Raw genomic sequence first — 16,877 nt, 5'->3', positions numbered from 1 at the left:
TAGGCTGGCAGAGAAAAGGCAAGCAACCACTACACATCAAAGAACAGGGAGTAGGGGTGGGCCCCAATATCCCCAGATCAAGCCTACAAAACAGGAGCCAGATAACTAATAAAATCTGAGAAGTCCCAGGCAGGATTCAGAATCTCCCTACTGATGTTTAAGCCAGAGTATACTGCCATTAGTTGCAGCCAACCACATCAGGTTTAGCTAGGGAATTTGAATTCAGCAGTAAAACTTCTGGGACTTTAGCTAAATGACCTGGTCATTTCATCCATGCAATAAAATGGTCCCACGCTTTGTGCACTGAATATTTAGATACCAGTTATTTTATTTGGTATTATGCTGTACTTACAATGCAAGCGTTTTGTGTACCACATAAATCTGAACAATAAAAATATTCGGAGAAAGGAATGTTTCAGAAGGGGAAAACATTTTTTTCAGCTTTGGGGGAAAGGAAAATGAAGTAAGGCTATAAAGAAGCAGTATGTGAGCTGAGCAAATAAGACATGCAGAAATGGGAAAGAAAGGGTGTTCAAGGAAAAGAGAAAAACTCTGGCAAAGGTACAGAGGAAGGCAAACAGGGCTTAAGCCTCTAAGGAGCATAGATTATATTAAAGGACATATATAAAGTGAAGGGGAGTAGCAAAAGAAGGAAAGATAGCAAAGACCTTGAATACCAGGCTGAGTTCAGACCAATCTGAAACAACTGGGAGTCACCAAAATTACTGAGCAAAGAGTGACAAGATCAGAGCTGTTCTTGAATAAAGATCAGTTTGACACTCCTTTGTAAAATGGGTTAGAAGGGGTAGAAAGTTGAAGTAGAGTTAAAAAATAGCTATAATGCAATGGTTCACATAAGTGCTAAAGAGGTCTGAATTAAGAGAGAATGCATAGCTAATAAGGTGTCCTGAATGCAAAAGGTATGTAAATTATTTTTTGAATAGGCAGATGAATTTGGAAAAGCACCTCCATCTTCACATCTGTTCTTAGCTAGATCTGAACCAAGAAATAGCTCAGGTTGTAGCTGTTAATCAAGTCACATGGGAATAATTTAAAATCTTTGTGACTTCAAATGGATTGATCTCCAGATATGTTAAAGATCATAATATCCTTTTTTCCTGTAGTGTCTTTATAGCTCAAAGTATTTTCTTATTTCCTTCATAATGATCTCAGAGAATAGGTTCAGTCATTTCACAGAAGAAAATCATATGAAAACAACTGCTCCAATTGCTATTAGTGTTAAATACCAGATTAGAATTTGGAGAACTCATTGAATTGACCTTTTAGTTATTTGTTAACTGATGAAAAATTCAAAAGGTATAAACAAGCACAAAAAGGAAAAAAAAATGCCAGTTTTCTTTTTATAAACAGTCCCATAGGTATCAGTCACCTCTGTTACCAATTCCTTTATGTGTTCTGCCTATGTAAGCACCTGGGAATACATCCAACTTCAATAAACACACTCACACGTATCTATCGACGTATGTGCAGGCTCACTCTTTATCAACGCCCATTTGCTAGTTTGGCATACACCCAGTTCTGTACCTGCTCATCTTGGAGATGATTAGCTTGTGGATCTTAAATGCTGATCTTACCTGTTGAAGGCCCAAAACGTTGCCTCTTAGTGACTTCAACCCGCTAAGCCTAACTTTAAGCCTAATTCTACTTTGAGGACATTCCTAAAGCAAGAAACTGAACAAAGATTAGGCTGAGAAGTCCCACTAGGAGGCTGGCTTGTGCTGTGTTTATTGATCTAGGAAGGTAGAGGAAAGAGAGAATGACCAGAGGTCAGTCACTGATATGCTTTGATCACGAACAGTATTTTTCATTTTCAGTGGCCATTCATTTACAGCAAGCTCCTGGGTAACAGTGATCTATTCCAGGCAACCATCTACTTTTTAAAAGCATGTTACAAAGACTCTACATTTAGAGGGAATAAAAAAAGTGGAGTAGGGTCAGAAAACATGAGAGGTGAAATGAAGTTAAATGTCCACTTAATAATTTAAATATCAAATTAAATTTTGAAATGAACCTAGAGAAAAGGCATATAGATTTTTGAAATAATTATTGAACTTACTTTGCAGAATACATTTGTGAGGTATAATCATTGGATGAGCGAGGGATGTAATCGGTGCATGTCATAACTGAAAGAAAGATATCATCAGGTAAAAAGTTAGAACATTTCAAAAATGAAATGAGAAAATTGCATATCTCATTGTAGAGTCTTTCAAACTAAATAACAGATTACAGCTTGGACATGAGAAATTTAGAACGACTAAGCAGTAGAAAATCCCTCTTACAGTAATGGGTTTAGAGACTTTGAGACAGTAAAAGCCAGAATGTGGGGGGTATGGGAAAGAGCTGAAGGTTAGTACCAGTTGATCTCTATCTTTATCCATCACTGATCTAAAGCCACAGATGAAGTAACTTCCTAAGCTTTCACTGTGCTCACAGGCAAACTTAAAAAGCAAGATCCATAGCTAAGAAACCGCATTACACTTCTTCAGCTTATTCGTTCTCTGAGTGCTTCCACTCATGTGAATAAAAAGCCCTAAGAATGACTTGCAGGAAGACAGATTTGGGGGGATGGGGAGTACTCCATTCTATTAGAAAATTGTTGCTACTGCTGTGTACAATGCAGCAAAAGATGCAAGTATGCTTCCATACCACTATTTTTTCAGCTCTGTGGTGAAGGCTTTCAAGTTTGGCAAAGCAAAGACAGATCTGAGGAACTGATGTGATGCTCTGATGAACCATCAAGTAGAAACTTTCATAGCTAGTGTCCTCTTGACCCCTATGACTTCATCTAAAATAGCTGCTGTGCAGGTTTAACCCTCATGATTTCATCTGTAAATATTCAACTCAAGTCTGACAGGTAGCAGAATCCTATTCACTAGGCACTCTTTCAGTCCATGCTGTAGACAGAGTTATATCAGAAAGAACCTGTACCAGACCCCTGAACTGTCCAAGTACTTCCTTCAACATCTGAAAAGGAGGCTGTTCTACTATTAATAAGGATTAAGAGTAAAACCAACTAACTTTACGTCTACCTGGGTTTCCTGAGTGTCTGAACTAAAAAGGGAACTCTGGTCAAGAGCACACAAGGGGCCAATTCATGGCCAATAGTAAGGCAAATTGACGTCTTGTCCACTGCCATTGTTCAAGGTCTTTAAAAATAATTACTGGAAATTTGTAGACCACATTCATCCATAATAATTTTGACAAAAATGAAAGAGATCTCAATTAGTCTAAAGTTCTTCACATCCATCACAGAGAATATAACTTTATTTGAATTCTGCATGATGGTTCCTTCCCTGCTGACAACTACTTTCCAAACCCAAACCCTTTTCCTCCTCTGATTTAATTCTAGAAGAGATTGACAAAACATCCTGGGAGATTTAGGCTGATATTTACTTCTTTAAAGAATGAATGAGGCTTTATCTTTGCAGTACTTAGGAACCGTGAAAGGATTATAAACAGTCAAGGCATAATACTGCTATAATATCAGAATTAGCAGCAGTGGAGATGAGGTGCAAACTTGAAATACATTCTGAAGGTAAAACAGGACATTCTGATGGATCTGTACGTAAGGAATGAAGAAAACGGGAACATGGGATAATTTCTATGTTTTCGGCTTAAGAAACTGGAGGGACAGTGAAACCACTTCCTAAGATGGGGCAGTTTGGGAAAAGAAGAGATTTGAGGGAGGCTAAGGGAATAAAAAGCTTTCCCACATTTTTTTTTAAAGATTTTATTTATTTATTTGTCAGGGAGAGTGAGCAAGCACAAGTAGCGGGAGCAGCAGGCAGAGGGAGAGAGAGAAGCAGGCTCCCTGCTGAGCAAGGAGCCTGACGTGGGACTTGATCCCAGGACCCTGGAATCATGATCTGAGCCGAAGGCAGATGCTTAACCAACTGAGCCACCCAGGTATCCCAAAAGCTTTCCCACATTTTAAGTATGACTTTCCTTTAAGATATCTAAGTTGTGATGTCAAATAGGCAGTTGGATATACAAATGAAATCAGGGGAGAAGTCAAACTGGAAATATAAATTTGGAATTCATCAGCAATGTATACAATATTTAAAGTAATGTGGTGGATGAGAGAATGCAGAAAGAGAAAAGAATGCTGGACTAGAAATAAATCCTGAGGCCCAACATTCAGAGTTCAGGCAGAGGAAGAAGGACCAACAAAAGAGAAAGGTGGGAGGAAAAGTGGTGAGAGGCAGAGTATGAGAAGAAACATCCAGTAGATGTTCCACTACTCTCAGAATAAGTGCAAGTTAACTAATGACCTTGAGAGGAGCAATTTCACTGGAAGAGTGGTGACAGAAGCTAAATTTGAGAGGCCTGAAGAATGAATGGGAGGCAAGAAACAAGAAAGGGCAACTCTTTCCAGAAGTTCCAATGGGTCATGGAAAAAAGAACAGGTCTGTAACTAGTGGGGAACATGGAGCCAAAGGAGGATTTTGTTTGTGTTTTAAAATGGCAGATACGGGCGCCTGGGTGGCTCAACTGGTTAAGCGACTGCCTTCGGCTCAGGTCATGATCCCAGAGTCCCGGGATTGAGTCCCCTGTCGGGCTCCCTGCTCAGCAGGGAGTCTGCTTCTCCCTCTGACCCTACCGCCACTTGTGCTCTCTCTCTCTCAAATAAATAAAATCTTTAAAAAACAAACAAACAAACAAACAAATAAATAAATAAAATGGCAGATGCTCCTGTGCGCTTACGTGGATCCTCAAAAGCCTTCCCTGTTCTTGTGGTGGAAGGAGATTGGACCACAGGATTGCAGGCAAAAGAGCCCCAACAATGAGGAATAGATGCTATTCCTGCATCACCACAAGCCAAAGAACAATCTAGTCAAAATTCGTAAAGGACCTTATACAATTTGCCCCAAGTTCTTATTGTGAGAAAACTGAAATCATTGCGACAATGAAGAATGGGGATCAAACATGTCTAAACCTCGATGTGAAAAAACTGATTCAAGAGTGGGACAAACAGGTCAGCCAAAAGAAAAAGCAAAAGAAAGGGAAACGATATCAAAAAAGCAAGAAAGTTTTAAAAGTTAAAAAATCTCAACATCCTCATCAAAAGACCACATAAGCAACCACTTTACCAACAAGTGTTTTGTGTTAAAAAGGTTCTTTTTAATTATACTGAAATAATTCCAAAAGGGGATGGCGCCCTAATACAATAAGCTTTTTTTTTTTTGACTAGAAAAGTTTAAACATTGTTGTGAAATTATAAGTAAAGCTAGAAAGTTGCTTTTAAAATCCAAATGTTAATAAAAAAAAATGGCAGGTACTGTGTCATGTCTCTTTACTGATAGGAAGGATTAAGAAGAGAAGAAGAATGTGATGATGCAGGTGCAGTCTTAGTTAAAACAATACCAAAGTCCTTGTGGAGGGTAAGAAAGGGTTAGCTACAGAGCCCAAATAAAAGGTCCTACTGTTGACAGGAGCAAGAATACTATTTCCGTCCTGGTAAGAATGAAGCAAGAAAACATGGGTACAAATGCAGGTAGGCTTGATGATTTGGTGGTGGTGGGAGGATAAGGAGGTTTCTTGTCTGACAACTTCTATTTGCAATAGAGCCGTCGGTTAAGAATGACGAAAGGTAAGTGAGGATATGGGTACTTGAAGAGGAAAGTAAGTGCTGTGAAATATCAAAAGGTAAAATTCATTAGGGAAATGTAGTAGGATTTCCAAGCATGCTGGGTGCCTACTTGAGGCCTTGTGAGTAGTAAGTCAGCTAGGTATATATTTTATCCAATAATGTTTAGCTATGTGAATGTACGTAAAGGGCAGATGGAGAGTATTAAATTAGGACGGGTTTAGCAAGGAGAGTACAAGAGGCAAAGTTATCAAAGGTATTTGTAAGGGAACAATTATAATAAACAGCCACAAGAATCCATATGGAGTAAGAAGGGCCATAAAGGCCGACAGATATGATGACAGGTATTGGACAGGTCATCTACATGGATTTTGAAATCACCAAGAAGAGTAAGAGTTTGGATGGAGAAGAAAACCAAGAAGACCTAGTCTTTAAAGAGCAAAATGACTAGGAGTTCAGAAAGGTAGAGGAGGCATAAATATAAACTTCAAAGGAACTAGAGTTTTTGGAGGGAAAAAGAGAAAGAGAAATGGTCTGGAAGGAGCAAGAAGACTCAACTTACTTCCTGGCCCTGGAATATATAAGACACAGGTCTTTTTCTTGGGGATGAGTGGGACATTAAAAAAATCAGAGAGACTTTTTCCTGATTAGAGCAGTTTCTCACAGTCTGGACAGTTTCTCATATGCATCAGAATCACCTAGCTATCTTCTTGAAAATGTAGATTCCCATCCATATCAGATCTGATCTGAATGATAATCTCTGAAAATGAGGCCAGAATTCTACATTACAAACAAGCACTCCAGATGATTCTTAAGTACACTAAGAGCTGGAGAACCACTAGAATAGTACCTTTGAGGAAATAATATACATAGCTCAAAATACACTATTTCCTTCCTTCCCCTATCCTTTTTTTTAAAGACATATCATTTTCTAATACATGGAAGTACGTCAAGTTAAGCATAACCATTTAAGAGAAGAAAAATCCCCTAAACAAGTGTCTTTTTAAAAAGTGTCTTATACAAATTTATTCTTTTAAAGTATGTGGTAAAATATGGAGAAGCACTGATATTTAGTTCCAGGGATGACTATTTGTCCTATGGAGGCAACCTGGGGGCATATGTGGGTATGCTAGAGAAAACTTACATTTCTGCAAAAAAAAAACAAACCCAGAACACTCTACAAACTTTTGTCCATTATATGAAAGTATCTTTTCTATAGGAGAAAGCAGGTTGGTGAGTGGAGGATGTATCTTATTGGGCTGGATCTCCCCCCAGGGCCCAGTATCAATTTTGGGCTCTTAAGGGGATTACTTTTCTTTTTTGGCACAGATGGATAGGTAGAGTCATTTGGTTATTAGAAGGTGGAGAAACATCAGTGTCTCTGGAGGAGCAGTTAGAGCTTGGCCCACAAACTTTTCTGATTTTGAGTAAGGCAGTAATACCTTTAGAACATCCAACTTCGAAACAAAACAAAAATAAAATCACCAAGTGTGACTCCTCAGGTAAATGGATTCCATGAGATTTTGTTCCTCAGCTGGTATGTCAAATAAAGCTTATATGAGAGCATAAGGATGAAAACACACACACACGGACAGGAAAGGCTTCCGGATATATGGGACAAACAAGTCAATCGGTGAAAACCAATTATAAAAGAACAGCATCACCCATATATAGGAATACCTCTTTCATCATGCATAGAATATAGTACTTACTTTCCTCTGACATGGTCAGGTTTGAAGCAAGGCTTGAAGTTTCAGGTTTCTGATCACTGACTTCAGGGCTGCTCACTTGACTGAGAGAACCAAAATGAATACACATTAGCCCCTCATGGACTTGCTGTGTGGCTAAAAGTGATTACGTCAAACCCATTTCTCTCCCTAGGCTATACAAGTAAGAGGAAAAGTAAGTCTTCTCTATGGTATCATTATTCTAAAACAAACAAACAAAAAAACCAAACCAAACTGCGCTGTCACTTTGTTTCCAAAGTTCCACAGGAAAGTGGGGAGAGTCTGATTTCAGAGAGTGGTTCTCATAACTACTTGAGAAGTTTTTCTCAAATTACACATGCTTGCTTCCAAGAAGGGGGTTCTGAACCTTAAAATTGTTCATTCTACTGTATTTCTCTTTTCCTCCAATTAAAAAAATTTTTTTTAATTTGTTATCATATCCCCTGAGCAATATCTTTTTTTAAGTTATAAGGAGAACTCAGAAATTACAAAAGGTAAATCACATAAACTGGGAGAACAAATCATTATGTTAGACACTTTAATGATGGCAAAATTCTCACTGGAATTCTGGAATGGAGATTTTACTAACTTTCATCCCTCACAATGTCTTCCTTCTTCCTTCTACCTTACTTTCTACTCTCCAGTTATTCTCTCAATTACCAGGATAGCATAGTGGTTAAGGGTACAGATTCTTGAGTTAGATTGCTTGCATTCATATTCTACTCTGCCAAAACTAGCTTAATGACTTGGGCTGAACTTCTTTGTACCCCAGTTTCAACTGTCAAAGAGGGACAATAACAGAGCCTAACACATAGGGTTGTTATACGGATTAATGAGCTAATATATGAAAAGTACTTAGAGACTAGAACAGAGTAAATGCAATATAACCATAGCCGTTATTATTATATTACAACTTCACCCCAGCCCAGGCATCCTTCCCACATTCATTTTCCTTAGAAAGAAATCTGCTTTGCTATTCTATACTCTAGGGAGAAGTGAACACTGTACCAGAGGCTCCATATATCTCCAAAGATAAGACTAATAAAAGGTAAGAGTAGTTTCTACACAGTAAAATTTTTAAAAGAAATGTTATTTATATAAAAAATACACAGCATCAAAATTCTTAAAGCTCTCATCTCTTTTCTGAATGGACCTCTAATATTCAAGTATAATATCAAGATTTTCCCCCCGATATATTCTGAATTTTCAAACAATTTTTCCTCAGAGGTAATTAACTTTTTTTTTAAGTTTATTTATTTATTTTAGTAATCTCTACACCCAGCAGGGGCTTGAACTCAGCACTGAGATCAAGAGTTGCATGCTCTTCTGACTGAGCCAGCCAGGTGGCCCTGTAATTAACTTTTATTTATTTATTTTTCTTAAGTAGGCTCTATGCCCAATGTGGGGCTTAAACTCATGAACCTGAGATCAAGAGTCGCATGCTCTTCCAACTAAGCCAGCCAGGCACATCTGTAATTATTATTATTATTTTTTTAGATTTTATTTATTTATTCATTTGAGAGAGAGAGAGAGAGACACACAGCATGAAAGGGGAGAGGGTCAGAGGGAGAAGCAGGCTCCCCGCTGAGCCGGGAGCCCAATTTGGGATCCGATCCCAGGACTTTGGGATCACGACCCAAGCCGAAGGCAGTTGCTTAACCAACTGAGCCACCCAGACGTCCCTCTGTAATTAATTTTTAAAGCTTAGTCCCCAGATGATGTTTATCTATTTACTCAAATGCCTGTATTTTTGGAATAGCATTTAATGTACTCACCAAGATGTGACTATGGGAATTGAAGAGTAAGGGGAAGAAATCATACTGAGTAGTTATATCAATGTTTCCCAAACTGGCCTATTATTATAATTACCTGAATAATCGGTGAAAATACAGACTTCTGGTCATGCCTACTTAAATACGATTCACAGGAGAAGGGTGTAAAACTAGACAAGAACTTCACATTCCTGACTACAATGACTGTTTTGTCTTCTGTGTATACCTGGATAAGTCTGGGGTTCACTGTTATACCCACTGATGGAAGACTATTTCTAGACCCTGTAACTTAGAAGGTATATTTGTATAATCTGGTATACAACGGTATAAAATCCTATGGTCCTGGAATCTTATGTTATAGCAAAATCCCCTACGTATTCAACTGAGTGTCTAGAGATTCAATAGAAACAACAGTGCTAATGGGGTGCCTGGGTGCCTCAGTCAGTTGAGTGTCCGACTCTTGATTTCAGCTCAGGTTATGATATCAGGGTCCTGAGACTGAGCCCTGTGTCGGGCTCTGCACTTAGCGGGGAGGAGTCTGCTGGAGATTCTCTCTCCTTCTTCCTTTGCCTTACCCTGTACTTGCATGCTCTCTCTCAAATAAATAAATACATCTTAAAAAAAAAAAAAAGAAAGAAAGAACAGTGCCAATACAGCAAATTGACTAGCACTTTGTTAAACATTTAAAATTATTTTATCTAGGAAAACTATGTATTGCCTCAAAATTTAATTATTTTCAGTAATATAAACATAAATTTTGCTCAACAGTGTATATATGATGAAAAAAAAATATGTTCCAAAAAACAGAAACACCCAAACTCCAAAAAGTGAGCATCACGAATACCTGATTCTCATTCAATAGAACTCTTGTCAATAATCAATACAATCAACCAATGCATGAATAAACAAAATTAGGTATGGACATACAATGGAATATTATTCAGCCTTAAAAAGGAAGGAAATTCTGATACCTGCTAGGACACAGATGAACCCTGAAGACATTGCACTAAACAGAACAAACCAGTCACAGAAAGATAAATACTGTATGATTTCACTAATATAAGGTACTTAGAGTAGTCAAAATCAGAGACAGAAAGTAGTGTGGTGGTTGCCAGGAGTGAGGAGAATAGGGAAGCAGAAAGCTGTTATTTAATGAATACAGATTTTCAGTTTGGGAAGATGAAAAAAGTTCTGGAGATGGATGGTGGTGATGGTTGCATAACAGTGTGAGTGCAATAATGTCATGAATTATACATCTAAAAATGAATGAAATGGTGAATTTTATGTTATGTATATTTTATCATAATACAGAAACTGAAGGAGAGAGAAGGGATAACTGCAGGAAAAGATGAAGGTGGTAGGTTCCATAATGTAACTGGAAGGGTCAGCTTTACATATAAACAGAGGAATTAACTTCATTGTAGAGAAGCAGATAAATGGGTAGATTTGGTGACAGGCAAATGAGGTAGTTCCTATCTAATTGTTTCTAATTTCTCTTTGAATTGGGGAGCAAGATCCCCAGCTGAGTGAAAGGGAACAGAGTGGAGGGGAGGTGAGATGAAAGGAAGGGGAGGAACCAGGAGGCAAGGAGGCAGAGGAGGAAGGGAGGGAGGGAGGGAGGGAGGGAGGGAGGGAGGAAAGGAGGCAAAGAAAGTTAATTTTAGAGACTAGGGAATAAAACACAGCAGGAAGGGTGGCTGGACCACCAAGAGTTAGTGTAAGTGCCTGTTTGAGATGTAATTATAAATGAAAACAGATCAGCACAGTTTGGTGTTTTTCTCTCACAAAGTTCAGGTGATTGGAAATAAGCATGGAATAAGTGGATAGTTGGTTTAACCAGGGTTGTGGTTTTGCTAAAGAAGGGGAAAAGAAGTTAAAAGGAGAAGTCCCTCACAAAATATTTGTAATGGACTGGTTAAATTAATAGATCTTATAATTTAAACAGCATAAGAAAGATACCAGTCTTTTTTTTTGTGGGAAGGGTCAATGGTTAAGAATGAAAATATGATAGCTCATTTAACGGAAAGTGCATAGGAAGATAACACATGGCTAGTGTGGGAATAGACACATGAGCTGGAATGCAGTGTGTGGTACTAAAATAGTAAGATTCTGGAAATTAAGATGTTAGAGGTGATGTAGTTACTGCTTCACAGACAAACAACAGGAAGTAAGAACTGTGGAAAACAAAACCATGGCATTGTGGAAGCAAGAGTATGAGGTACAAAGAAGCTGCCTCTTGGGCGCCTGGGTGGCTCAGTTGGTTAAGTGACTGCCTTCGGCTCAGGTCATGATCCCGGAGTCCCAGGATCGAGTCCCGCATTGGGCTTCCTGCTCGGCAGGGAGTCTGCTTCTCCCTCTGACCCTCCCCCCTCTCATGTGCTCTCTCTCTCTCTCTCTCTCTCTCACTCTCTCTCAAATAAATAAATAAAATCTTAAAAAAAAAAAAAAGCTGCCTCTTGTCTAAAGGGAGTGGAGCAAATGATTAAGGCATCCCATATCCATTTGGTAATTAACACCAAATCCCTTGGATTTCCCTTATTTCTGCTTATTCTTCCCATTCTGTATACGGTACATCTGACTGAAGAATATTTACTGTCATGTCTCTTCCATATATTACAGGACCTGACAGATAACTGAGTTCAGGACATATTATTGAATAAATAATGAATGAATAAGAAAAAAATCAGCGCTTAATTTGTTTCAAGGACAAACTATTGGAAGGAAATTTTCATCTTAAACCAAGTAATTTCAAAACATAAAGACTGAGATGCTAAAATTCAAGAAGTGAGTAGTCAACCCAAAACCCATATACTAATCAGCATATGAAAAAAAAGTTAGTAGATATTAAAAAGAAATTGAATTTTACATACCTTAAAGTTTGCTCTCCTGATTCCTGCATCTTGGCTTTTTTCACCTGCAAAAATTAATATACAAAGGCATCAATATAGTGATCTGTTTTTGAAATCATCTAGCTATTCAAATGGCAGGCCAATATTAATAAATTACAGGGTGACTGTTTCATTTTGTTTTGCTTAGATTTAATTAACCTTTGTTATATTTTAGAGTTAGAGATGGACTTGTTTTTCACATGAGCTCTTTTCTTTTTAATGAAAAAAGTGTTTTTCAGATTCAAGGTAAAATGTTTACCAGATTTTTACTCAAGATAAAATGTTTATCAGAGGGGTGCCTCGGTGGCTCAGTTGGCTAAGTGTATGCCTTTGGCTCGGGCCATGATCCCAGGGTGTGGGGATCAAGCCACATTGGGCTCCCTGCTCAGTGGGAAGTCTGCTTGTGCTAGTGCGCGTGCGCACTGGCTCTGTCAAATAAATAAATAAAAATCTTTAAAAAAATGTTTATCAGAATCAAGTATCCAAACGTGGATACAAACTAGTTGGTTTTAATTTTTAACAGACACATAATTATATTATCCAACAGTAAGCACAGCAATCTCAATATCATCTACTCATTTATTAATTTATTAAACAGGAATGTCTTTATACCTAAATTATTTACATGCCAAAAATAAAGATAAATTCTTGGGGCGCCTGGGTGGCTCAGTTGGTTAAGCGACTGCCTTTGGCTCAGGTCATGATCCTGGAGTCCCAGGATCGAGTCCCGCATTGGGCTCCCTGCTCAGCAGGGAGTCTGCTTCTCCCTCTGACCTTCCTCTCTCTCATGCTCTCTACCATTCTCTCTCTCTCTCAATAAATAAATAAAAATCTTAAAAAAAATAAAGATAAATTCTTATCAGGTTATGAGAAATTTTTTAAAAAGATATTACTTATTTATTTTGAAAGAGAGAGAGAGGGAAGGGGGAGACGGGGGGGGCAGAGGGAGAGGGAGAGAAAAACTCAAGGAGACTTCTCACCTCGATCCCACAACCCATGAGCTCACGACCTGAGCCAAAACCAAGAGTCAGACACTTAACCAACTGAGCCACCCAAGAGCCCCAGGTTACGAGCAATTTAAAAAACATTGTGCATGCTATTGTTTTATTCCAGATTTTCATCTTTTCTAATTCCTTCTGAGGTGAAAGCATTTCCGCTGAAACAGTTTAAGAATCCACAAACAGAAGATCAACATTTAACATTACTAGTGGATTTCCCTGCTTTCCTATTACAAAGAAGCTGATTTTAGAGCTCTCTGATTAGAATATTAGAATAGTCATAGCAGAAACATGCTTATTAGTATGCTTAGCCATACAAAATTATGGATCCTTAAAAGTATTTCAAGCTAACAAAAGGCAGAAACACTGTTAAGTAATTTTAAACAAAATATCAGGTGGGAATATAGCTATTTAATATGAATAAATTTAACATCTCTGAAATTGTTTGCCTTGATTCGGGTAATTATGTCCCCCTGTAAATCAGGAAGCATGTGCTACCTTGGCACTAGAGGCAGGTAAATGAACTCAAAGGATACAGACAGACTTCACAAGTATGGGTTCAAACAAAATAATCCAGAAACTGACAATGTAAAATACTATAGCTACTTCGGAAAACAGTCTAGCAGTTCCTCAGATAAGGTAACTAGTAAGTACAGATGAATACAAGGCCCGTAACATTTCTCATGGACATCTATTCCTCATGAGAAAACATGACAAAATAAATAGAACCACTCTTGGTTTCTTGCTTATGGCATACCAACATATGTTATATTTAATGCTACTTTAATTTTCATAGGTACCAATAAAGAGAAAATCAAGAAAAGGGGGGCATTAAAAACAAAGCCCTCAGGGTATCTGGGTGGCATGGTCAGTTGGGTGTCCAACTCTTGGTTTTGGCTCAGGTTGTGAACTCAGGGTCGTGGATCAAGTCCTGCACTGGGCTCCGTGCTCACCTACCCTCCACTCTGCTCCTCCTGCTCATGTGTGCTCTCTCTCTCTTTCTGTCTAAAATAAATAAATAAGGGGCACCTGGTTGGCTCAGTAGTCAAGCGTCTGCCTTCAGCTCAGGTCATGGTCCCAGGGTCCTGGGATCGAGGCCCACATCGGGCTCTCTGCTCAGCGGGAAGTCTGCTTCTCCCTCTCCCGCTCCCCCTGCTTGTGTTCCCTCTCTCACTGTGTCTCTCTCTGTCTATCAAATAAATAAATAAAATCTTTAAAATAAAATAAAATAAATAAATAAATCTTAAAAAAGAAACCCTCTAAGAATAACAGGCATAGTGCAGGGCATATAGTCAATCACACTGGCAATAGCATTGTGTGGTGACAGACGGCAGCCATACTTATGAGCACAGCACAACACAGGGACTAGCTGAATCACCATGTTCATCTGAAACTAATATAACATGGTGTGTCGACCATACTCAAATAAAATTTTTTTAATCCTCTAAATTTAAAAATAAAATTACAAAAGCATATGAAGAAAAACAAAAACAAATAAGAACCCTTGAGGCAGATAAATTCTCACTAAGCATATTAAATTCCAAAGCCATAAAATAAAAAATAATTTGATTATACAAAAATTCAAAACTTCTCTATGATAAAAGATACCATAAACCAACCAGGAGATCAAGGAATCCTAGGATGATATACAGACTTTGACAAAAACATTTAACTTATTATAACTGTATGATATAACCCCACTGAAAGGGGTGGGAGATAAAAGAGCTACTTAAGAAAATAATGGACATTTTGACTGGAAATTGCAAAGTTAGACATAAGAAAAATTCAACTATCTAGTTTACCTGCCTGCCATAATTCCACAAATGACAAAATATATGCTTTTGTTATAAAATGTGCTGTCCTTCCCACCTAAAGATGATAGTATTTACATTAGGTCAGATGATAATGTAATTTTCCAATAGTGGAGATGAATTTATGTTTAGCTCACCCTAAGACTTTCTTTATGATCATGTATTCATGACCTGGTAACCAAAATAGTCTACAGTTTCCAGTCATACATCAAAGAAAACTGGAGCACTGAGGAATCTAACTTATCATAATCTTAATTTTATTAGAATCACAGAATAACAAATTTAGCTAATAAATTCCAAAAAAAAAAAAAAGGGCACTAGAGCAAAAATTTTAAATATACCATAGGGCCTTTCTTTTTTTTTTTCCTTAAAGATTTCATTTATTTATTTGAGAGAGAGAGCATGAGTGGGAGGGGGGCAGAGGGAGAAGTAGACTTCCCACTGAGCAGGGAAGCCCAACGTGGGGCTCAATCCCAGGATCCCAGGATCCCAGGATCATGACCGGAGCTGAAGGCAACCATGTAACTGACTGAGCCACCCAGGCACCCACACCATAGGGCCTTTCAAATTTTATTTCACTTTTTATTACAGTGCCAGCCCAGTACAAAGAATAAGTAATACTAGAAATGGAGAAAATGTACCTAAAATCGTATCTACCAAACAAAAAGTTTGGGGGAAGAAAATGTGTTATCACAGCTAATTTTTTACCTTTCATGGCCCATTATTTGTCTTGACTTGGGCAATTATTCTCTCCTATAAATCAAGGATAGAAAGCATGCACTGCCCTGATACTCCAGGCAGGTAAACTAACTTAAAAGGATACAGACAGATTTCACTGGATTACAGAAGTATGGGTTGAAACAATACAATCCAGAAACCAACAGAATGTAAAATAGTGTAGCTACCTTGGAAAACAGTTTAGTAGTTCCTCAAAAGGTTAAATATAAAGTTACTATATGACCCAGTAATTTGACTCCTAGCTATATAACCAAGAGAAATGGAAATGTATGTCCATGGATGTTCATAACAGCATTATTCAAAATACTCAAAAAGTGAAAACAACCCCAGTGCTCATGAATGAACAGATAAATGGATAAATAAAATGATAAAATGATAAATTAATGAATGATAAATTAAAAAAATCCATACAATATTATTCAGCAATGAAAGGGAATGAAGCACTGATACATGCTATAATGTAAATGAACTATGAAAAGATTATGCTAAGTGGAAGAAGTCAGTCACAAAGAATCACAAATTGTATGATTCCATTTACATGAAATGTCCACAAATCAGTACATTTTTAGACAGAAATTAGATTAGTAGTTGCTTAGGGCTGCAGGGGATGGGGGGATTTGGGGGGTGACTGCTAATGGGAATGGAGTTTCCTTTTGGAATGCTGAAAATGTTTTAAAACTGATTCTGGTGATAGTTGAAAAACACTGTGAATATACTAAAAACCACTGAATTACATACTTTAAAATGAATATGTGAATTGTATCTCAAACCTGTTATTTTAAAAAATGACATAATCTTATGGGCATGTTATGACTAAAGATAACACAAAAAGAACCACTGACAAATTCGTGAATCAGGGTTCTATTTGTGCCTCTGCTTAAAAAAAAAATGCTTTAAACATAACAGAGCAAGGGAATACTAGTAACACAGTACATGAATTCAGAATATCCATGTTCTGTGGATCACTCTGTGATTTTTCAGATGATCAATGCTGGCTTTGCACTGATGTCTGAGAAAGTTTTAGGTTTATGGGATAAAACCGCTGTAAGTCTGGAGGAACAGAACTCATTTGAAATAACTTAGGTCCCTGCTTATACATATGGAAATAAAAAATATTTTTAAAAATTGAGGTATGCTATTCTTTACAGTTTATCCTCCTTCATAGAGAAGACAACATTAGGGGTTGAGTCAAGATGTTCTCTCTTCACCACCTGTTCCCCCTCTTTCTTCTCCTTACCCTCAAAGCCCAAACACAATTTTTTATTTTTTATTGTTATGTTAATCACCATACATTACATCATTAGTTTTTGATGTAGTGTTCCATGATTCATTGTT

General features: G+C 37.7%; 1 protein-coding gene across 6 annotated transcripts in view; it reads right to left on the bottom strand.

The window, feature by feature from the left end:
• EYA3 (EYA transcriptional coactivator and phosphatase 3) overlaps positions 1-16,877 on the bottom strand; it is a 105,657-nt gene that overhangs the window by 47,856 nt on the left and 40,924 nt on the right. For all 6 annotated transcript variants that reach the window (XM_073903106.1, XM_025855786.2, XM_025855791.2 and 3 more), the window contains 3 exons: positions 11,978-12,021; positions 7,321-7,400; positions 2,078-2,144 (listed from right to left, as the gene is read on the bottom strand). In XM_073903106.1, coding sequence (XP_073759207.1) covers positions 2,078-2,144; positions 7,321-7,400; positions 11,978-12,021 — 191 coding nt within the window. The remainder of the gene's footprint in view (positions 1-2,077; positions 2,145-7,320; positions 7,401-11,977; positions 12,022-16,877) is intronic.

This window comes from Callorhinus ursinus, unplaced genomic scaffold (genome assembly GCF_003265705.2).
Source record: "Callorhinus ursinus isolate GAN/ISIS: 27379988/994484 unplaced genomic scaffold, GSC_fseal_2.0 scaffold18, whole genome shotgun sequence".
Lineage (NCBI taxonomy): Eukaryota > Metazoa > Chordata > Mammalia > Carnivora > Otariidae > Callorhinus > Callorhinus ursinus.
Note: the sequence above shows the minus strand (reverse complement) of the source record. Positions and strands in the feature narration are given on the sequence as shown.